The 23,025-nt window shown below is 43.7% G+C and overlaps 3 protein-coding genes across 15 annotated transcripts in view; 2 read left to right on the plus strand and 1 right to left on the minus strand.

Annotated features, from left to right (window-relative positions):
- SEC22C (SEC22 homolog C, vesicle trafficking protein) overlaps positions 1-10,239 on the minus strand; it is a 53,154-nt gene extending 42,915 nt beyond the window's left edge. For 2 of the 4 annotated variants that reach the window (XM_054680594.2, XM_009445288.5), the window contains exon 1: positions 10,149-10,239. The gene's annotated coding sequence lies outside the window, so the exon portion shown is untranslated. Of the gene's footprint in view, positions 1-9,564; positions 9,742-10,148 lie in introns of those variants that run through there. The other 2 variants (XM_054680595.2, XM_016940836.4) reach the window with 2 other exon arrangements.
- Positions 28-4,524, plus strand: SS18L2 (SS18 like 2). The gene is made up of 3 exons (XM_016940844.3): positions 28-143; positions 708-784; positions 3,949-4,524. The coding sequence occupies exons 1-3, from the start codon at positions 75-77 to the stop codon at positions 4,034-4,036; spliced, it is 234 nt and encodes a 77-aa protein (XP_016796333.1). The 5' UTR covers positions 28-74; the 3' UTR covers positions 4,037-4,524.
- NKTR (natural killer cell triggering receptor) overlaps positions 9,864-23,025 on the plus strand; it is a 50,035-nt gene continuing 36,873 nt past the window's right edge. For 5 of the 10 annotated variants that reach the window (XM_009445282.5, XM_003309735.6, XM_009445278.5 and 2 more), the window contains exons 1-2: positions 9,864-9,918; positions 10,136-10,216. In XM_009445282.5, the coding sequence (XP_009443557.3) occupies positions 10,159-10,216 (58 nt within the window). In that variant the 5' untranslated portion in view covers positions 9,864-9,918; positions 10,136-10,158. Of the gene's footprint in view, positions 9,919-10,130; positions 10,217-23,025 lie in introns of those variants that run through there. The other 5 variants (XM_009445279.5, XM_063805629.1, XM_063805628.1 and 2 more) reach the window with 2 other exon arrangements.

Consider the following 23,025-nt stretch of genomic DNA (forward strand, 5'->3'; position numbering starts at 1 on the left):
CAACTTCGAGAGCTTAGGCCCCACCTATCGTGGATCGAGTCGCTTGGCGGTCGTGGTTCCGGAGGTTCCTCGGGATGTCGGTGGCCTTCGTACCGGACTGGCTGAGGGGCAAGGCGGAAGTCAATCAAGAGACTATCCAGCGGGTGAGCATCCACGCGGGCGGGCGGGCGGAGAGAAGTCGGGATCCCGAGGGGCTGCGGGGTGCGAGAAGCATCCTGTAGTGAGCGGCCTCCCAGATGACTGTGAAGGGTGCTGAGCAGCCGGGGTGCGGGGTGAGATGGGCACGAAATCAGCACAGGCGCCGGGGCAGGACCCCGGCATGGGGTTCGGTCCCCCGCCGTCCAGACGTCACACTGCACTAACCCTTTCTCTCCTTTCTTTTTTTTTTTTTTTTTTTTTTGAGACGGAGTCCCGCTCTGTCGCCCAGGCTGGAGTGCAGTGGCGCATCTTGGCTCACTGAAACCACCGCTTCCTGGCTTCAAGCGAGTCTCCTGCCTCAGCCTCCTGAGTAGCTGGGATTACAGGAGCGCGACGCCACTCCCGGCTAATTTTTGTATTTTTAGTATGGGGTTTCCCCATGTTGGCCAGGCTAGTCTCGAACTCCTGACCTCGTGATCCGCCTAGATCGGCCTCCCACAGGGCCGGGGTTACAGGCGTGAGCCACTGCGCCCGGCCTGCACTGACCCTTTCTTTCTCTGATCTTTCAGCTCCTTGAGGAGAATGACCAGCTGATCCGCTGTATTGTGGAGTATCAGAACAAGGGCCGCGGGAACGAGTGCGTCCAGTAAGTGCCCCCACCCCCGCGCCCCTGACCTGTGGGTAGAGGGGAAACCTGTGTGATAAGGTGCTTTCTCGAACTAAGAGTCTTGGGTGATTGATCGCAGTTAAGCCCCTCTTTGAACTGAGGAAAGAGAGGCTCAAAGAGTTTGCTAACCTGCCCAAGACCATACAACGAGTACACTGCGGAGCCTGGAGTCAGACGTGGCTCTTTCTTCAAAACGTGAATTATTCTCACTGCAAAGCCTCCTTCACTCAAAGCTATGCCGGCTGATGACAACAGGGATGGGGGTGAGAGCACACAGAAAACTAGGCTCAGGAGATTAGAGCCATGGCCCCTTTCTCATCTTGGATCCGTGCTTCATCCTTTCTCTGTTAAGTGAAGGGGTCAGGCCATTTGGCTGCTAAGCTCCCTCTCATTTCTAACTTCCCGTCAGTCTGTTAGTGACACATACACAAAGACAAACAAAGGATTTACAAGTTAAGTCAAAGGTAAATTCTGCATAATAATTTAATGCACTCCCTAAGTAGATACCAAAATGAGAGAAAATAGAGTCTGAGTCTCTTTTCCGAATCTAGTCCAGGTATTACGCCCATTTTTTTCTTTTCTTTTTTTTTTTCTTTTTGAGACAGTCTCCCTCTGTCACCCAGGCTGGAGTGCAGTGGTGCAATCTCGGCTCACTGCAACCTCCACCTCTGAGGTTCAAGCAATTCTCGTGCCTCAGCCTCCGAGTAGCTGGGACTACAGGCGTGTGCCACCACGCCCTGCTAATTTTTATATTTGTAGTAGAGACAGGGTTTCACCATGTTGGCCAGACTGGTCTCAAACTCCTGACCTCAGATGATCCACCCACCTCGACCTCCCAAAGTGTTGGAATTACAGGCATGAGCCACCACGGCCGACCTTATACCCATTTCTTATAGAAAAATATATTATTTCATTGTTACTGAAGAAATGTTTCACAATCCCTACCCCCTAGAAAAATTACCTACAGTCCCTCACTGAATACCTTAATAGAATAGTAGAGATATCAGTTTTTGGGTAAATCTTTACATCTGACTCTGGCATTTGGTAATTTGATTTTTAAAAGTTTATAGTAAATACCTTCTCCTTTTTCTATATGAAAAATGGTTGCAAAATGTTCCATTTGGTACAGTAATTCTCAACCCAAGGGTAAGAAAGTTATCAAAATCTCCTAGTGGGGTTTTTCAATTGCACAGGCCATGCTTTCTGACCCCTTGTCTGATTTATTTTTTTTGGGTGAAGAACTCTACCCACCCCCCACCGTAAACTTATGTTGATCATGAAAATGTTTTGTCCCTTCTTGAAGTTGTTGAACAGATATTTTATAAGTACAGTTGGTCCTCTGTATCCATGGGTTCTGCATTGCATTTCAAAAATATTGGGGAGCACAAAACAATAAAAAATAGCAACACAACAATAAAAAACAATACAGTATAACAACTATTTATATGGCATTTAAGTTGTATTAGTTATTATAAGTAATCTAGAGATTATTTAAACTGTGAGCCAGGTGTGGTGGCTCACGCCTGTAATCCCAGCACTGTGGCATTACAGTGGGAGGCTGAGGCGGGCAGATCATCTGAGGTCAGGAGTTCAAGACCAGCCTGGCCAACGTGGCAAAACCCCATCTCTACTAAAAACTAAAAATACAAAAATTAGCCAGGCGTGGTGTGTGCCTGTAATCCCAGCTACTTGGGAGGCCGAGGCGGGAGAATTGCTTGAACCCAGGAGGTGGAGGTTGCAGTGAGCCGAGATTGCACCATTGCACTCCAGCCTGGGCAACAAGAGTGAAACTCTGTCTCAAAAAAACAAAAACAAAAACAACAATAACAACAACAACAACAAAAACCGGGGCCAGGCACGGTGGCTCACGCCTGTAATCCCAGCACTTTGGGAGGCCGAGGCAGACAGATCATGAGGTCAGGAGTTCAAGACCAGCCTGGCCAACACAGAGAAACCCCATCTCTACTAAAAATACAAAAAAAATTAGCTGGGCATGGTGGCTTATGCCTGTAGTCCCAGACTACTCGGGAGGCTGAGGCAGGAGAATTGCTTGAACCTGGGAGGTGGAGGTTACAGTGAGCTGAGATTGCGCCAATGCACTCTAGCCTGGGTGACAGAGCAAGACTCCGTCTCAATAAATAAATAAATTAATTAAAGTATATGATATGGAAGGCTGTGTGTAGGTTATATACAAATACTATGCCATTTTATATAAGGGACTTGAGCTTGAGCATCCTCAGATTTTGATATCTAAGGGGAGGAGGGAGGTGTCCTGGAACCAATCCTCTGTGGATACCAAGGGACAATTGTACTCCTGGTACCAGGCACTGTTTCAGACTCTGGGAAATCCATAGTAAAACAGATACCAGCTCTGCACTCACAGAGCTGACATTCTAGACTCTAGAATCTATAAGGAAATGTATAATTAGGCACATAATAATAAGTGCTTTGAATAAGAATAAAGCAGAGTAAGTGGGGGGAGGAGTGCTATTTTATACATGGTATGTCTGATAAGGTGACATTTGAGTAGAGACCTGGGGTAAGGGAGCCAGCTATGCAGTAGTAAGGCATAGTGAGATAAGTAAGACAGAGAAAGCATCAGGTGGAAAAGCTCCCTAGTAGGAGTGTGCCGGATATCTTCAAGTCACAGAAGGAGGCCACTGTGGCCAGTATTCAGTGAACAAAGGTATAGCCATAAGAGGTGAGATCAGAGGGGGACTGGAGGCCCCCATCATGTAGGGCCTTATTAGGACACAAGAACAGCTCACCTTTACTCTGAATGAGATGGGAGCCTTTGGAAGGTTTTGAATAGACATATAACATGATTTTGATTTAAATTGTACAGTGATCTCTCAGGCTGTTGTGTGGAGAATAAAGTAGGTGCGCAAAGATAGATCTGGGAGACTAGGTGTCTACTGCAATAGTTCAAGCAAGAAATGATGGTAGCTATGAAAGTAATCAGTAAGAATGGGTGAGAATCTGACTATATTTTCTTTAAATATGTTAAACAAGAAGGTTGATAACACTGAATCATCCAGTCAGTGGATGAGCCATTCCACTAGAGTGGGTAAATTATTTTCCAGTTTTTTGTTCATGGTCGGTAAAAACAAGCCTCTGATTTTTGCCTGTTTTTTTGCCCATAGGTACCAGCATGTGTTACATAGAAATCTCATTTATTTGGCTACCATTGCAGATGCCAGTCCAACCAGCACTTCAAAAGCAATGGAATAATCTTTCAAAAGCAATAGAATAATCTTCCATTTGGCTGTCGTGAGGAGTAATTGAATGTAATCCATCTCTTACAAAATGGAGACAGGGTCTTTACCAACTCAACTGGTTAAAACATGAATGAAACCTCTGTGGCTCTTTCAAAACGTGAAAATGTGAAGAAAGCTACTAACTTAGCTGTATTCTCAATGTAAATATTTTTTAAATAATTAAGCAAATCCCTCAATAAGTTGAGCCCAGGTGTCCTCTTTCCTGAACTTGGAGCATGTTTGGATAACAAAGACATCACTGGGATGTTCAAGTCTACTTTTTAGTTTCAACCTGAAGAGGAAACTGAGTAGGTGTTGGGCAGGAATTGGTGAGATTCCTGACTTGAGACCTTGCTAAATGGACATGTAACTGTGTGCTCCTTCCTATCAGTTTGTAAATGTGGTCCCCCTGACTGCTGTTTTCAGATTGCTTTGAAATAAAGCTTATTTTTCTATAAAATACTGATGTGGAGGTATAGAAGTTTTCATGTAATAAGTATTCCATTTGGTTTTCAAGAATAACTGTGAGGACTTAACCATAAAGTATATAAAACAATACTATTATAATTGCCAACAAAATGAATAGTGATTTCTAATTATTATCTAATATCATCTGATAATAGATGATGTTTAATTTTCTTCAGTTATCAGATAGTCTTTTGTTGATTTGTCTGAACCAGAATCCAAATAAGAGTCACACGTTGTATTTTGTTGATGTTCCTTTAAGTTACTTAAAGAATACTTAATAGTTCCTTTTTTTCTTTATTTGTTGAAATAACTAGGTGTTTACCCTAGAATTTTCTCGTGTTCTACATACAGTTGTATCTCTGTAGTGTTGTTAACTATGTGCCACTATCATCCACTTTTCCTGTAAACTAGTAGATCTAGAGGCTCATGCAGACTCATGTTCTAATATTTTTAGCAGGAATATATTAGAAGGTGATAAGTACTTGCTTTTGCATCACACAAGGAGTGACCTGACTTTCAAGTTCCCAACCAGCCTTTCACTTAAATTATGATCCACCCAGCTTTGATCTGGTAATTCATTAGGGATTACATAATGAGGATTTTCTAATTTATCATTCTTTCTGACTTTATTAGCTGTATTCTATAAAAAAATTTCACTCTTGGAGATTTATCTGAAAGATGAGGCAAAGAGATTCTTGTAAGTATATCCAAAATTAGAAGCCCAGGTCCCTGCTCCTTTTTTTGGAGTCAAGGGTTGCAACCTAGGGCAACTGTAAAATACATGTAAATAGTGAAGAGATAACTCATTTTGAATCCCAGCTCTATCCCTTAGCCTCTGAAAGCTCTGTTTCCTCACCTCTAAAGTGAGGATAATGAAAATAGCATCTGCCTCCTGAGGTTGTGAGATTGAGATAACGTGATTGAGAACTGGGCACATGTTAATCTATGTTAGCACTAATGTGCTGAGGGCTCTGGCTCTTTCTTTTTTCTTTTTCTTCTTTTTTTGGGTTTTGTTTTGGTTTTGTTTTTTTTTTTTTGAGACGGAATCTCGCTCTGTCGGAGTGCAGTGGTGCAATTTCGGCTCACTGCAAGCTCTACCTCCTGGGTTCAAGTGATTCTCCTGCCTCAGCCTCCCAAGTAGCTGGGATTACAGGCATGTGCCACCATGCCTGGCTAATTTTGGTATTTTTAGTAGAGACGGGGTTTCTCCATGTTGGTCAGGCTGGTCTCGTACTCACGACCTCAGGTGATCCACCTGCCTCGGCCTCCTAGAGTGCTGGGATTACAGGCGTAAGCCACCACGCCCAGCCGATCATTTCTGTTTTCTAGAAAATTATTTTGTCTGTTTCCCCACTAGCATTCCTGATGGTTTTCCAGAGTCCTATCCCCTGAAGTTCTAATTGCTGGCGTAATCACACTCTAAAAGGCTGAACCCCAGAATCATTACCTGAAAATTCGTACTACCAGTGCTTCTCCTTCATGATAAATCATGGACAAATTAAGCCTGAGTTTGTAAACTCTTTGGATACCAACTTTCTACCACTCTTGGAAGAGATGGAGGAGGTGTCAGTCATTTTGGTTGATACTAGCCCTAGGCCTGCCTTGTCCCAGGAGTTTCTTCACCTTAATCACAGACCAAATTGCATACTTTAATCTTCGAATCATCTAAAATATAATTTCAAATCACAAGACAGAATAAAATAATCTTTGAGAGAGGCAGGACCTTAGAAAGGAGATATTTTATCTCATTTATTTTACAGATGAAGAAAGTAAACTTCAGAGAGATCAAAGTGATTTGTCTCAGGTCACATAACCAGTGGCAGAAAGAAGAGAATTGCTGGAATGTCAAGATAAGAATGAATTCTAGGTTTAAAGTTCTTTAAGTACATCCCAAATTAAATATTTCATTCCTGAGCTCTAAAACCTATTTACATTGAAGCCTGATGTCCTAAACACAGTAATTACAAAGCTGGGTAATGGTCTCCATCCTTTCCTTTCATGAATCCATGTATGAAAGTTAGCTTTATCAAACTATTTCATCTCCAGAAAGGCATGTACATTTCATACTGTTCAAGTCTGTAATTGTCAGCAAAATCAGACCCAAGACCGCTAGCTTCTCAATTCAGCCTACAGACTGCTCCTCTAATAGACACACTGGACTCTCAGGGAGGTAGAATGGGCAAGCCCTAACAAAGGACAGCACTTCTGTGATGGTGTGGAAGTACCAAAGGTTTGACTGTACTTTAAAAAGGTGACATGGATGGCTGGGTGCGGTGACTCATGCCTGTAATCCCAGCACTTTGGGAGGCCAACGCGGGCAGATCACAAGGTCAGGAGATGGAGACCAGCCTGGCCAACATGGTGAAACCCTGTCTCTACTAAAAATACAAAAAAATTAGCCAGGTGTGGTGGCGTGTGCCTGTAGTCTCAGCTACTCTGGAGGCTGAGGCAGGGGAATCGCTTGATCTCAGAAGGCAGAGGTTGCAGTGAGCCAAGATCGTGCCACTGCACTCCAATCTGGGCGATGGAGTGAGACTTTGTCTCAAAAAAAAAAAAAGGTGACATAGGTGCAGAAACAGGTCGGAAATGATCTAAGTCAAGCTTGTCCAACCCGCCACCCATGGGCCACATGTGGCCCAGGACAACTTTGGGTGCAGCCCAACACAAACTCATAAACTTTCAAGAAATATGAGATTTTGTTGCGATTTTAAGCTCATTGGCTATTGTTAGTGTTAGTGTATTTTATGTATGGCTGAAGACGATTATTCTTCCAATGTGGCCCAGGTAAACCAAAAGATTGGACACCCAATCTAAGTGAGCCCAATTTCCAAATTTACTATAAAACTACATTAATTAAAACAGTGTGCCACTTCACATCCATTAGGATGGCAATAAAGAAAACCAAAAAATAACAAGTGTTGGTGACGATGTGGAAAAATTGGAACCTTTGTGCACTGCTGATGGAAATGTAAAATAGTGCAGCTATGGAAAACAGTATGGTAATTCCTGGAAAAATCTTAAATGGAATTAGCTTATGATCCAGTGATTCCATTTCTGGGCATATATCCAAAATAATTGAAAGCAGGTTTCAAAGAGGTATTTGTACACCCACGTTCATAACGGTACTATTTACAACAGCCAAAAGGTAGAAGCAATCTAAATATCCACTGACATATGAATGGATAGACAAAATATGATATACACATACAATGGAATATTATTCAGCCTCAAAAAAGGAAATTCTGACATGCTACGACATGGATGAAATGGAAGACATGCTAAGTGAAATCACCCAGCTACAAAAGAACAATTTTTTTTTTTTTTTTTTTTTTGAGACAGAGTCTCGCACTGTCACCCAGGCTGGAGTGCAGTGGCGCAATCTTGGCTCACTGCAATCTCTGCCTCCCGGGTTCAAGGGATTCTCCTGCGTCAGCCTCCTGAGTAGCTGGGATTACAGGTGCCTGCCACCACGCCCTGCTAATTTTTTGTATTTTTAGTAGAGACGGCGTTTCATCATGTTGGCCAGGCTGGTCTCGAACTCCTGACCTCATGTGATCCACCCACCTCGGCCTCCCAGAGGCAGGTGTGACCCACCGCACCTAGCCTACAAGAACATTATTATATGATTTTACTCACATATGAGTAGACAAATACTAGAGTAGACAAATTTACAGAGAGAAAGTAGAAGGGTGGCTGCCAGGAACTTGGGAAAAGAGGGAAATGGGGAGTTACTGTTTAATAATACAGAGTTTCAGTTTTGCAAGATGGAAAATGTTCTGTGGATGGATGGGAGGTACTGAGGGTTGTACAACCGTGTGAAATACAGTTAATGCCAGCGAACTGTACACTTAAAAATGGTTAAAATGGCAACTTTCACGTAATGTGTATTTATATCTATATCTATATTTTTTTTTTTTTTGAGACGGAGTCTCGCTCTGTCACCCAGGCTGGAATGCAGTGGACCGATCTCGGCTTACTGCAAGCTCTGCCTCCCGGGTTCGCGCCATTCTTCTGCCTCAGCCTCCCGAGTAGCTGGGACTACAGGCGCCCGCCACCACGCCCGGCTAATTTTTTGTATTTTTAGTAGAGACAGGGTTTCACCGTGTTAGCCAGGATGGTCTCGATCTCCTGACCTCGTGATCCGCCTGCCTCGGCCTCCCAAAGTGCTGGGATTACAGGCATGAGCCACCGCGCCCGCCCATGTAATGTGTATTTTATAGTTTTTAAAAAAACTTATAAAATAGTGTGGTACTCAGACACAGATCATTGGAACAAAAATCCAGAAACAGACCCACACATATATGGTCACAAGGCGAAGGTAATTCAATGTATAAGAGTCTTTTCAACAAACTGTAATGGAACGACTGTATATCCCAATAGGAAAATGTTGACACTTACTTGACAACATAAGCAAAAATTAATGCTATTAGATCATAGACTTACACGTTAAAGACTATGTAAAACATATATGAGAACACAGAATATCTTCAAGAACTTGAGGTAGGCAGAGATTTCCTAGCACAGAAAAAGCACAAACCATTAAAACATAAAACTGACCAATTGACTTAATCAGAATTAAAAACTTCTTTGCCAAAAAAGTCAAAACAATGAAACGACAGGCCCAGATTGGGAAAAAGACTTCGCAATCATTTATGTAACAAAAGATTTTCATTCAGAGCATACATATATCTAACAAAACATTTGTATCCAGAACTGTTAAACACGAAGGACTAGATTTAAAAACGGGCAGAAGACTGGAACTGAAACTTCACAAAAGATGCAGAATGGCCAGTAAGCACAGGACAAAAACGGTGCCAGTGACGCTGGTGCCAAAGCGGGAAGGAACGCATTCTTCAGCCTAAAAGACCTAACAGTAGGACACGGACATAACCACCCCCGGCCAAAAAGAACACAGAGCAACACAACGTCTTGGCTAACGAAAACTCAAAGCCTCAATTCACTCAGTTCCTTTACAGCGCTCGGAAACAGGGAAGTCTCGCGGTATCGGAAAATGCGCGACGCTCACAGCCACACCTGACGAGATGGAGGGCGCAGGCGCACCCACGGCTTTCAGATTGGGCGACTGACTTCAAAGCCGGGGGCAAACAGGGAGCGCGCAGGTATAGGAGCGCTGGCTGGAGGCTCCTCGAGAGCTCCCCAGACACGCCCCCGTGCGTACGCCCCCGCTGCCGCCACCTTCGGTTGACCACCCCCATCTAGACTGTACTCTCGCGGTATTTGTCCCGACTCTCGCGGGGTTTAGCGTGGCATTGGGAGGCCCGGCCTGGGGGAGGAGACGGCGTTCCGTTAGCGGCGTTGGGGTTTGGCTGCAGTGGAAGTGCTTTCTCCTCTGCTCACGGGGACCCGCTCAGGCTGGAGGCCAGCCAGGTGAAGAGCTCGCCCGCATGCGTGCGCGCTGCGTGGGAGCCGCGAGGCCCGGGGCGGGAGGGGGCCTCGTCTTGGCCTCCTGCGCTGTCGCGACGGGCCGGCGTGAGGCACCGTGGCGCGGACTTCGTCTCAGCCCCGCCCTCGCCCCCGCCCTCGCCCCCGCCCTCGCCCCCGCCCTCGCCCCTGCCCTGACCGCTTTCCTCCCCCTCTCTCCCAGCTCTTGCCGCCACCTCGGTCGCGATGGGGGCGCAGGACCGGCCGCAGTGCCACTTCGACATCGAGATCAACCGGGAGCCGGGTGAGCTGGAAACTGGGGAGCGCTGCTGGGGCCGAGGCCTGCCTTGGCGAAGGGGAGGGGTCTACCCTCAGCAACCCTCCCCCCGGCCTTTTTGGAAGCGGGTAGGAGGCGCAGGCAACTTTCCGTTTTCTCTTGAGAGAAAATCAGTGGGAGAGGAAGGTGGCCTGGGCACACCCCTAACTCGCAGTCCGGGCCTCTTCCTGCCAAACCCCACACACCCAGCTGCATCTCCGGACTGAGTCCTCGTAGCCAGCCTGGCGCCAAGAAAAGGAGGTGCAGTTCTTTGAGGACTTTTTCTCTCCCAGTGTCTCCGTGAGGCAGACACTCCCGATCCGATTTCCGGTTATCTTGCTTGGTGCTATGAAGTTTCAACTAGTAGGAAATATTGTGTGTTTCCTAATCACGATATATCACTAATATGTTAATTTTGCCTCTATTTTTCCTTAAGAATCTTTAGCTAGAATTTCGTGGTTCCTGGGAAAATGGCTTAGTGAAGATCTTTTGTGATAAACCAGAGCATTTTGTACCAGCAGAATTGCAGCATGCGTGCACTTAGCATTAATGTTTGTCTTTAGGGAATCCAGACATTTGTTAGTGTTTTTTTTTAAATGAAACATTTCCTTCTAAAGCATAGTTATTTCTTTCTAAGTAGCAGAGCGTGCAGGGTTTCAAACTGTTTTCTTAGCTTTTTTTGTTATCCGTGACAAAAGTTTTAATTGGAGACATATATATATGTGTTGTCTTTGTGCAACATCTTGTTCTGCATATTCTTATGAGAGCCTGCTACTGTTCTAGGGTCTGGAGATAGAGCAGAGCATAAAACAAAGGGCTCTTCCTTTTATAGTTTATATTCTATTGGGGGGAAGACAGACAACTAGGAAAAAAATAACAGTGACTTGTAGTTGGGATACTATTTTAATAAGTTGGTCAGACAAGGCCATTTTGAGAAGATGACATTTAAGCAGGTATCAGAAGGAGATGAAGTGAGCCGTATTTAAGAAGAGCATTCGTGGTAGAGGGAAACAGCACAGCCCTGAGGTGAGGAGTAGTATACAGTCAGGCGCCAAATGACATTTCTATCTTTAACAATGGTCTTATATATAATACCTTTTTTTGGTAACTTTTTAATGTTTAGCTGTGTTTAGATATACAAATACTTCATTGTGTTAAAGTTGCCTACGGTGTTCAGTGGAGTAACATCCTGTACAGGTTTGTAGCCTAGGAGCAAATAGACTACATAGCTTAGGTGTGTAGTAGGCCGTACCATCTAGGTGTGTTTAAGTATATTCCATGATGTTCACACAATGACGAAATTGCCTAATTACACATTTCTCAGAATCCGTCCTGGTTATTAAACAATGGAGGACTGTACTTGCATGTTTGAGGGACAGCAGGGTGCCCAGTGTGGCTGGAGTAGAAGAGGAAAGAGAATAGTAAGAAATGGCCTGTAGGACTGACTCAGTGAGGTAGGAAGATATTAAAGGGTTTTGAGCAAAGGGATGAGATAATCCTAGAAATCTGGTTGCCTTCTCTCTCTCTTTTTAATGTTTTTAGCCTTGATTGATCTTTTTTTTTTTAAATAAGTGTTACTTAGCCTTGATGGACCTTAATCTTTATTTTGTAGTGAATCCATGCTTCAGATAACAGGGTTATTTTTTATTAAGAATTAAAAATAGCTCACGCCTGTAATCCCAGCACTTTGGGAGGCAGACGCGGGTGGATCATTTTGAGGTCAGGAGTTCGAGACCAGCCTGGCCTACACGGCGAAACCCCATCTCTACAAAAAATACAAAAATTAGCTGGGCATGGTGGCTCTCTTAGTTTTTGCCTGTAGTCCCAGCTATTTGGGAGGCTGAGACTGAAGGACTGCTTGAGCCTGGGAAGCAGAGGTTGCAGTGAGTAGAGATTATACCACTGCATGTCAGCCTGGGTGACGGAGTGAGACCCTGTCTCAAAAAAAAAGAAAAGAAAAGAAAAATAGTAGATTGCTGAAGAGTAGAAGTATGACCAAGCATGGTGGCTCATACCAGTAATCCCAGTACTTAGGGAGGCCCAGGCAGGAGGATTGCTTGAACCCAGGAGTTTGAGACCAGCCTGGGCAATATAGCAAGACCCTGTCTCTACAAAAAACAATTTTTTTTAAATTAGCCAGGCAGAGTGGTGCTCACCTGTACTTGGAAGGGTGAGGTGGGAGGATGGCTTGAGCTCAGGAGTTTAAGGCTGCCACGAGCTATGATTGCACCACTGCACTCCATCTTGGTCAACAGAGCAAGATCTTGTTTCTAAAAAAAAAAAAAAAAAAAAAAAAAAAGCTTAAGAAAAAGTACAAGTAAAAATTTCTGTAGTTAAGTACTCCTTTCCTAGTAAATGTTCAGATCCTAGATTTGCACATAACCTGTGTTGTGAAAAATCTCCAGAATATGTTTGACAAATGTTCAATGAACCTCAGTCCTCAAAATCCAAGGCAATTCATTGTGATAGATGTGTAGATGTGATTAGCACTCTTGAGAACGCCGAATCATATAAAACAAGGAAATGCAATGCTTACATTGTTCTAGGTTTAATCATTTGATAATTGGAAATTTCATATGGTTCAGTCTTGTAAAATAACTAGCACTTTTTGAGTATATTAACTAAATAGTGGATTTTACACAACTTTTTTTTTTTTTTTTTTTTTTTTGAGGCAAAGTCTCACTTTTTCACCCAGGCTGGAGTGCAATGGTGCCATCTCGGCTCAATGCAACCTCCGCCTCCCAGGTTCAAGCGATTCTCCTGCCTCAGCCTCCCCAGTAGCTGGGATTACAGGCATGTGCCACCACCCCTGGCTAATTTTTTTGTATTTTTATTAGAGACGGTTTCACCATGTTGGCCAGGCTGGTCTGAACTCCTGACCTCAAGTGATCTGCCCACCTCGGCCTCCGAAAGTGCTAGAATTACAGGTGTGAGCCACGGTGCCTAGCCTGTGGTTTTTATTAAAGAAATTGGTGCATTTTATCTAAGTTGTCAAGTTTATGTGCTTAGAGTTGTTTGTCACAGCCTCTTTTAATATCTGTGGGGTCTGTAGTGATGTCTCTCTTCATTCCTGATATTGATAATTCTTCCTTCTGTCTTTTTCCTTTGTCAGTCTGACAAGAGGTTTATTCATTATACATTTTCAAAGAACCAGATTTTGATCTGATTGAATTTTGTTTCTATTTTTGTTTTCAATTTCATTGTTTTCTTTCTTTCTAATGCTTGCTTCAATTTTTATTTTGTTCTTTTTCTAGTTTCTTAATGTTGAAGCATAGATTGTTGATTTGATACCTTTTTTTTTGAGACAGTCTCAAATGACTTTTAATTTAATTCCATTATGGCTAGAGAACACACATGATTTCAGTTCTTTGTGCACTTGAATGTACTTTCTGCACTTGAATGTACATTTTTGTGTAGTGTGTTCTATAAATGTCAAATCCAGTTGGTTATTAGTGTTGGTCAATTCTTTTATATCTTTGCTGATTTTCTACTTGTTTACTGATTACCAAGAGAAGAGTATTGAAGTCTGCAACTATAACAACTGTAATTGTGGATTTATCTATTTCTCTCCTTTTTTTTTTTTTTTTTTTTTTTTTTTTGAGACTGAGTCTTGCTCTGTCGCCCAGGCTGGAATGCTGGAGTGCAGTGGCATGATCTTGGCTCGCTACACCCTCTGCCTTCCTGGTTCAAGTGATTCTCGTGCCTCTGCCTCCCCAGTAGCTGGGACTACGGGTGTGAGCTACCATGCCTGGTTAATTTTTTGTATTTTTAGTAGAGACAGGGTTTCTTCATGATGCCCAGGCTGGTCTTGAACTCCTGGGCCCAAGCAATCCACCTGCCTCGGCCTCTCGAAGTGCTGGGATTACAGGCATGAGCCACCATGCCCAGCCGTATTTCTCTTTTAAGTTCTCTTAGTTTTTGCTTCATTCATTTTGAGGCTCTTAGGTGGGTACATACATATTTAGGATTGTTGTCTTCTTAGTGAACTCTTTTATTATTATGTAATGACACCTTATATTCCTAGTAACTTTCCTGGCTCTGAAGTTTCCTTTGCCTCAGATATGAATGTAGTTACTTCCGTTTTATTAGTGTTTACATGGTATATCATTTTCAATCCTTTTACTTTTAACCTTTCTATATAATATTTAAAGTGGATTTCTTCTGGATAGCAAATAGATGGGTCTTGTCCCACTCTGACAATGTCTTTTAGTCAGTATGTTTAACTGTATACATTTAATATAATTAGTTATGTTTAGATTTGCTTTACTGCTTAAGATTCATAAAAACAGACTGGAAAATGTGTTTTTAGCAAACATTGTAAAGTATTTGGAAGTGATACCAAGAAATTAGTCTTAAGAGGTGACAAAGGATTCAGGCAAATGTTTGAGTACTACTTGTGTCCTTGGTCAAGCCGTTTAACAACCTCTTTGTGAAATGGAACTACTATACAGTTTTGTTCTTAATTTGGTTCCAAAGCTAACAGGACAGGAAAATTTGCTTATATTCAAAATTAAACTAAACTTTAGACTCACATTCAAAATAGCTCATACTTCGAGTGAGGTATATGGGATCTGGTTTGTTCTGAGGGCATAGGAGAAATGCATCTCCGCTCTCAAGGTCACCCTGGGTCATAAGCTCATGAGTAGAGTGACTAGATGCAATGTCCTGAAATTTAAATGACTTGCACTGTATATGCTCATTAACCTATTAGTTATATTATTAACCTAATAATAGGACTCCAGTGTAATAGTGCTTACATAATAAGATTGTTGAGAAGAGTAATTAAATAAATGCCATCTTATAGATTGTATTAGAATAACATGAACTTTAATAGGGTGGATTAAGGAGCACAATTTTAATTAGGCACACTACTGTTTGGTATAACAATTGGATAAGCAGGTGGGGAAGAGTGGCGTGGGAGAGAAGAACAGTTGGATAGCTCTGCTGCTCTGAGTCATTCTTGTTTGTCCTAACTGATTTGAAGGCCACTGTGCTAATGACAGTGCTGGGAATGGAGGCAGAAATGAGGTTTGGTCAGTTGTAGGGTTTCCTCAATGATGTTTAGATTTTATAACGTCCTCTTATAGCTAAAATTTATTATTGATACTCCTAAAGAAAAAAATATTTTTACTGCAACTGGAAACTCCCTTGTCCCCCCCAGTTCCCATTTTTATATGGAAACAGTTATTTTTATATGTGATTTTCGATAATGCAGTGTTTCTTAAAATTCTATCACTGTTCTTGTAGAGCAGTCTGTATTTGTTAAGTATATATAGCACAGTATCTGATTTTTTTTTTAAGTTGCTTTAAGTATTGCATGTGCAGGAGTATGGACACTAAGTCAAGTTAAGGGACTTTCATATTTAGGTATTGTGCAGGTAGACCTTTGATTTTGGTCCCTTTTGTTCCCAGAGATTGTATCTTAAAGTCCGAGAGACAGTGCTGTAAAGTGAAATCCTGAATTCTTGCTTTCACTCCCTGACTATGTATGTATACTTGTACAAAGAATTGAAGCCTGATTCTTAATTCAGCAATGTTTATTTTATTAAACACCAGTTAATCTTTATGTAATCACTTTTAACATTTTTTAATATTTTGTCTTTACTTTTATTTTAAATTTTTATTTATTTTTTTTGGCCCGGCACAGTGGCTCATGCTTGTAATCCCAGCACTTTGGGAGGCCAAGGCAGGAGGATTGCTTGAGCATAGGAGTTAGAAACCTACCAACCTGGGCAACATAGTGAGACACTATCCCTAAAAAAAAAATTTCCTTTGGCTTTTTTTTAGAGACAGGGTATCACTGTGTTGCTCATGCTGGAGTACTGTGGCTATTCACAGGCATGATCATAGTGTGGTGTAGCCTCAAATTCCTGGTCTCAAATGATCCTCCCACCTCAGCCTTCTGATATGTAATCACTTTTGGTGACTGTAGTTTACCCTCATATGAAGATACCTTGTATTAGTTAGGCTAAATGATAAGATTGGTTCTAACATAAAGGTTAAATAACGGTACTTAAAACAATATAAAAGTTTTGCTTTTCTGTCACACAGCACTCAGAGTCAGCAGATCAGGGCTGTCCATGTGAGGGATCCAGGCTCTTTTTGTATCGATACTGTGTTACTTTTGACATGGGGTGGGTGCGTGCAGCTTTTTTTTGTTTTGTTTTGTTTTTTTCTTTTTTTTTTTCTTTTTTTTTTTTATTGATCATTCTTGGGTGTTTCTCGCAGAGGGGGATTTGGCAGGGTCACAGGACAATAGTGGAGGGAAGGTCAGCAGATAAACAAGTGAACAAAGGTCTCTGGTTTTCCTAGGCAGAGGACCCTGCGGCCTTCCGCAGTGTTTGTGTCCCTGGGTACTTGAGATTAGGGAGTGGTGATGACTCTTAAGGAGCATGCTGCCTTCAAGCATCTGTTTAACAAAGCACATCTTGCACCACCCTTAATCCATTCAACCCTGAGTGGATACAGCACATGTTTCAGAGAGCACAGGGTTGGGGGTAAGGTCACCGATCAACAGGATCCCAAGGCAGAAGAATTTTTCTTAGTACAGAACAAAATGAAAAGTCTCCCATGTCTACCTCTTTCTACACAGACATGGCAACCATCCGATTTCTCAATCTTTTCCCCACCTTTCCCCACTTTCTATTCCACAAAACCGCCATTGTCGTCATGGCCCATTCTCAATGAGCTGTTCGGTACACCTCCCAGACGGGGTGGTGGCCGGGCAGAGGGGCTCCTCACTTCCCAGTAGGGGCAGCCGGGCAGAGGCGCCCCTCACCTCCCGGACGGGGCGGCTGGCCGGACGGGGGGCTGACCCCCCCACCTCCCTCCTGGACGGGGCGGCTGGCCGGGCAGAGGGGCTCCTCACTTCCCAGTAGGGGCAGCCGGGCAGAGGCGCCCCTCACCTCCCGGACGGGGCGGCTGGCCGGGCGGGGGGCTGACCCCCCCACCTCCCTCCCGGACGGGGCAGCTGGCCGGGCAGAGGGGCTCCTCATTTCCCAGTAGGGGCGGCCGGGCAGAGGCGCCCCTCACCTGCCGGACGGGGCGGCTGGCCGGGTGGGGGGCTGACCCCCCCCACCTCCCTCCCGGACGGGGCGGCTGGCCGGGCAGAGAGGCTCCTCATTTCCCAGTAGGGGCGGCCGGGCAGAGGCGCCCCTCACCTGCCTGACGGGGCGGCTGGCCGGGCGGGGGGCTGACCCCCCCACCTCCCTCCCGGACGAGGTGGCTGCCGGGCGGAGACACTCCTCACTTCCCAGACGGGGTGGCTGCTGGGTGGAGGGGCTCCTCACTTCTCAGACGGGGCGGCTGCTGGGCAGGGGGGCTCCTCACTTCTCAGACAGGGCGGTTGCCAGGCAGAGGGTCTCCTCACTTCTCAGACGGGGCGGCCGGGCAGAGACGCTCCTCACATCCCGGATGGGGCGGCAGGGCAGAGGTGCTCCCCACATCTCAGACGATGGGCGGCCGGGCAGAGACGCTCCTCACTTCCCAGATGGGATGGCGGCCGGGAAGAGGCGCTCCTCACTTCCTAGATGGGATGGCGGCCGGGCAGAGACGCTCCTCACTTTCCAGACTGGGCAGCCAGGCAGAGGGGCTCCTCACATCCCAGACGATGGGCGGCCAGGCAGAGACGCTCCTCACTTCCCAGACGGGGTGGCGGCCGGGCAGAGGCTGCAATCTCGGCACTTTGGGAGGCCAAGGCAGGCTGCTGGGAGGTGGAGGTTGTAGCGAGCCGAGATCACGCCACTGCACTCCAGCCTGGGCACCATTGAGCACTGAGTGAACGAGACTCCGTCTGCAATCCCGGCACCTCGGGAGGCCAAGGCTGGCGGATCACTCGCGGTTAGGAGCTGGAGACCAGCCCGGCCAACACAGCGAAACCCCGTCTCCACCAAAAAAATACGAAAACCAGTCAGGCGTGGCGGCGCGCGCCTGCGATCGCAGGCACTCGGCAAGCTGAGGCAGGAGAATCAGGCAGGGAGGTTGCAGTGAGCCGAGATGGCAGCAGTACCGTCCAGCTTCAGCTCGGCATCAGAGGGAGACCGTGGAAAGAGAGGAGAGGGAGACCGTGGGGAGAGGGGGAGGGGGAGGGGGAGAGGGAGAGGGAGAGGGAGAGGCGTGCAGCTCTTAACAGAAAGATTCAAGTTTAATAGATACAGAACAATTGATGGAATCAGAAGAATCATCGTTTTGCAACCCCCATGGTAATAACTGGTTCAGAAAGTAGTCATCAGTGGCCAAACCATAGGTGAAAAGTTGTGCTGTGTGCAAAGTATCCAACAGATTATTAATTTAAAATGGAGGAAAATTCCTTTACAACTAAGATGTGGCTAATATCTCAGTTATAAAGGTACTTTAACAGGTCCGACTGACATGCTTTCTAATGGGGTGCCAAAAAAAAAAAAAGATGGAGATGGAGACTGTTTTAGATTAAAAGAGGCCAACAAATGAAAACCAAATGGGTATATAATGCTTGAATGAGATTCATGGATTTTAAAAAATAGATGTATATTTGTCAGTAAACTAGAAGGAACTCAAATGCTAATCAGTTGAGGATTGGTTGAGTAAAATTTGATATAGCCAAACAACAGAATTCCATTCAGCCATTAAAAAGAATGAAAAGGGGAAAAAACATGTAAAGGGCATTGTAGGGGTAGTTGGGTAAATTTGAATATGGACTATTATGAGGAGTTTTTTCCCACAGTAACAGATTCTTCAAAGCCAACTAAGTGTCCAACAATTCAATTTGATTCTGGACACTATCTACCTGGAGTTAGTGTCATATTCCACAAGTTAAGAGAAATCAGTTCCACAAGACTGCTCCCACTGCAGGCATGCCAATCGCAAGTCCTGAGTCGCTCTTTTTTTTTTTTTTTTTTTTTTGAGTTTCCTTCTTGTCACCCAGGCTGGAGTGCAATGGCGCGATCTCAGCTCACTGCAACCTCTGCCTCCCGGGTTCAAGAGATTCTCGTGCCTCGGCCTCCCAAGTAGCTGGGATTACAGGCGCCCACCACCACACCTGGCTACTTGTTGTATTTTTTATTAGATACAGGGTTTCACTATGTTGGTCAGGCTGGTCCTAAACTCCTGACCTCAGGTAATCCACCCACCTCAGCCTCCGTGAGCCACTGCGCCTGGCTTCTGAGTCACTCTTACTTCTGACCAACCAGCTGTAAATTAGGGATTCCTACAACCCCCTGCTCAGCTTCAGTAATTTGCTAGAGCAGTTCACAGAACTTAGGAAGCCAGTTTGCTTACTATTACCGGTTTATTATAAAGGATATATCTCAGGAACAACCAAACAGAAGAGATGCCTAGGGCAAGGTATTGTAGGTGCAGAGGGTGGGGAGATGCATGGGCCTTCTGGACATGTCGCCCTCCCTCATTGTGTTCACCAGTCTGGAAGCTCTCTCTAAACCCTGCCATTTAGGGGGTTTTGTGGCTAAAAATATATGTATGTATGATCAATTATTTCATCACGTATGATTGCATATGTGTGATCAATTATTAACTGAATCTCCAGCTCCTCTTCTCTCTCTGAAGGTTGGAAAGTGAGGCTGAAAGTTACAGACCTCTAACCAAGGCATGGTTTTTCTGGCAACCAGCCCTATCCTGAAGCTATCTGGGGGTCTGCCAAGAGTCTCTTCTTTGGATGCGAATGCTAAGGGATTTAAGTGTTCTCTGTCAAGAATCTGAGAGAAATATCAAATAGTAGGCTGGGTGTGGTGGCTTATGACGGTAATCCCAGCACTTTGGGAGGCCGAGGCAGGCAGATCACTTGAGGTCAGGAGTTCCAGACAAGCCTGGCCAACATGGTGAAACCCTGACCACTAAAAAGAAGTACAAAAAATAGCCGGGCATGGTGGCGAGCACCTGTAATCACAGCTACTCAGGAGGCTAAGGCAGGAGAATTGCTTGAACCTGGGAGGTGGAGGGTGCAGTGAGCTGAGATCATACCACTACACTCCTGCCTGGGCAATAGAGCAAGACTCTTATATCAAAAAAAAAAGAAGAAAGATCAAATAGAACAAAAGATGCTCCTATCAGTCCTATCACTTAGAAAATTACAAGTTTTAGGAGCACTGTGCTAGAAACTGGGGACAGAGGTCAAATGTAGGAACTGGGGACAGAGGTCAAATGTAATGTTTCATGTTATGCCACAGCTATGGAGTAGATGATAATCACTATTAAATTTCTTTGGTGTAGTAATGGTTTTGGATTTAAGTAGCAGAATATCTTTATTCTTTAGGAATATAAGCTGAAGTATTAATAATTAGGGGTGAAGTGTCACAGTGTCTTTAACTTTCAGTTTGTTCCAGAAGATTGTGTGTATAGAGAGGGATAAATATGGCAAAACATCTTTGTAGATTTGAAAATTTCAAAACAAAAGTTCAAGAAGGGGAATTGCACATTTATTCTCTCAGACAACCTTCAGGATCATTTTGTCAAGTTCCCTCAGAAATCTCACTGGTATTTTTGAAGGTTGCAATTAAGTTATTATAGGTTACTCTAGGGAATATTGGGCACATTTGCAATTTTGAGTCTTGTCTAAGAACAAGGTATCTCTCCCTTTATTCATGTTGGCATTATGCCTCTCAAAGTTGGAGTTTTGTTTTTATAGATCCTATACTCTTATGGTTATGTAGTTAGAATGTTTCTTGTTGTTTTTGAGAATGTGATTTTTACTGTATTTTTTTCTACTAGTTCTTGTTTGTCATAATATAAATATCAACAACTTCAGTATCTGTTGGTATTTCAGTTGGTTCTTTTGGGCTTTCTAGGTGTATAGCTAATGTTTCAAATGGTGATAAATATGCTCTTTTTTACTTGTAAATCTCTCATATTGTCCTCTTGTCTACTTACATTGACTAGAATTTCCTTTTTTTTTGAGACAGAGTTTCGCTCTTGTTGCCCAGGCTGGAGTGCAAAATGGTGCAATCTCGGCTCACTGCAACCTCTGCCTCCTGCATTCAAGCGATTCTCCTGCCTCAGCCTCCCGAGTAGCTGGGATTACAGGAGTGAGCCACCACACCCGCTAATTTTGTATTTTTAGTAGAGACGGGGTTTCTCCATGTTGGTCAGGCTGGTCTCGAACTCCCGACCTCAGGTGATCCGCGCCCCCCCCCGCCTCCCAAAGTGCTGGGATTATAGGCGTGAGCTACCACGCCTAGCCTACATTGACTAGAATTTCTGAAACAGCATTAAACAGTAGTGATGCTAACAACTACTTTTGACTTGTTTCCTGCTTCACTGGAATTAATGCTACAGGAGTGTTTCACCATTAACCATAATGCTGATTGTTGATTTGAAAAATATCTGAGAATATGTGTGTCATATAAAGGAATGAATGTTGAATTTCTTTTTTTCTAATTTATATTTTTCTTTTTTAAAATTTATTTTGTTGTTTCTGTAGTAGATATGAATGTTGAATTTCACCGTGTACTTTTGGTTTCTATCGTGGGATTTTTTTTTTTCTATCATGGGATTTTTATAGGATTTTTCCTTCACTTCAATAAACTATATTAGTAGATTTCCTAATGTTGAATAGTGTCTCTTTTAAAATGAGATTGGCATATGGGGTTTTAAATTTGTTTTATATCATCTCTCCCAGGCTTTGGTTTCGATTTTATTTTGTTTCAAAAAAATTAAGCTTTTCATCTTTTGCTGTGCTCTAGAACAGTTGATATGGTGTTACACTTTAATGTCACTTGAAGATTAGAAGTAATTCATCTATATCTAAAGAATTAATAGCAGCACTCTTTTGGATAGTTAGCAGCATTTTAGTTTCTTTATTGGGCCTGTTTTTTATTCTGTATACTATCTTATAATTCTTTTTTCTAAATTTTGGTATTCTTCCTTTTATCTTCCTGAGTTAAGTGATTAATTTATCTTTAGTTTTATTCATTAATGAAAATATTTATGACTATATGCAGTGATCAGGATAAATAAGTGGTATTTAACACTCTTTGCATTGTCAGACCTGGCAGCTCTAACATCTGACCTCATTTCCTGACATCCTGGCCCTTTGATTCTCTGATCTGCACTAATATCCTCGTCATAACTACATGAGCCAGTAAATATGTTCTCTTTTGAGTTTCTGCTTGTACTATCTGCAGGAAACCTTTAGCTGGGTGTTTATGGACATGTCATGGAAAAAGCTTCATGTGGCTAAATAATTGTTTCGGCCTTATATTTTATGTTTTTTTGGCTATTTCCTTTGTTTTATATCTTTTACTAGGTTGCTGCCCCTCCCACCAAAGAAGCTTGAAAGATGTAAAATGTTGTTAGTTCTACTTGTGAATACCTGTTTAAGTATGCTTAAACCCTTGGCTGGGCATGGTGGCCTGTAATCCCAGCACTTTGGGAGGTCGAGGCAGGCAAATCACAAGGTTAGGAGTTCAAGACAAGCCTGGCCAACATGGTGAAACCCCATCTCTACTAAAAATACAAAAAAATTAGCTGGGCGTAGTGGTAGGTGTCTATAATCCCAGCTACTCGGGAGGCTGAGGCAGGAGAATTGCTTGAACCCAGGAGGCGGAGATTGCAGTGAGCCAAGATCGTGCCACTGCCCTCCAGCCTGGGTGACAGAGTGAGACTCTGTCTCAAAAAAAAAAAAAAAAAATGTATGCCTAAACCCTTATTTCCTCTCTGCTTCAGAAAAGTCTACCTATTGATTCCCACTATGAAGTATGAGGATGCGTATTTTCTTTCACCAGTCCAAATCCTTCTTGTTGGTTTTTATTGATTCTCCACTGCCTTCCTCCAACTGAAATTATTTTTACCCTGGGCAACATAGTGAG

Source organism: Pan troglodytes, chromosome 2, assembly GCF_028858775.2.
Source record: "Pan troglodytes isolate AG18354 chromosome 2, NHGRI_mPanTro3-v2.0_pri, whole genome shotgun sequence".
NCBI lineage: Eukaryota > Metazoa > Chordata > Mammalia > Primates > Hominidae > Pan > Pan troglodytes.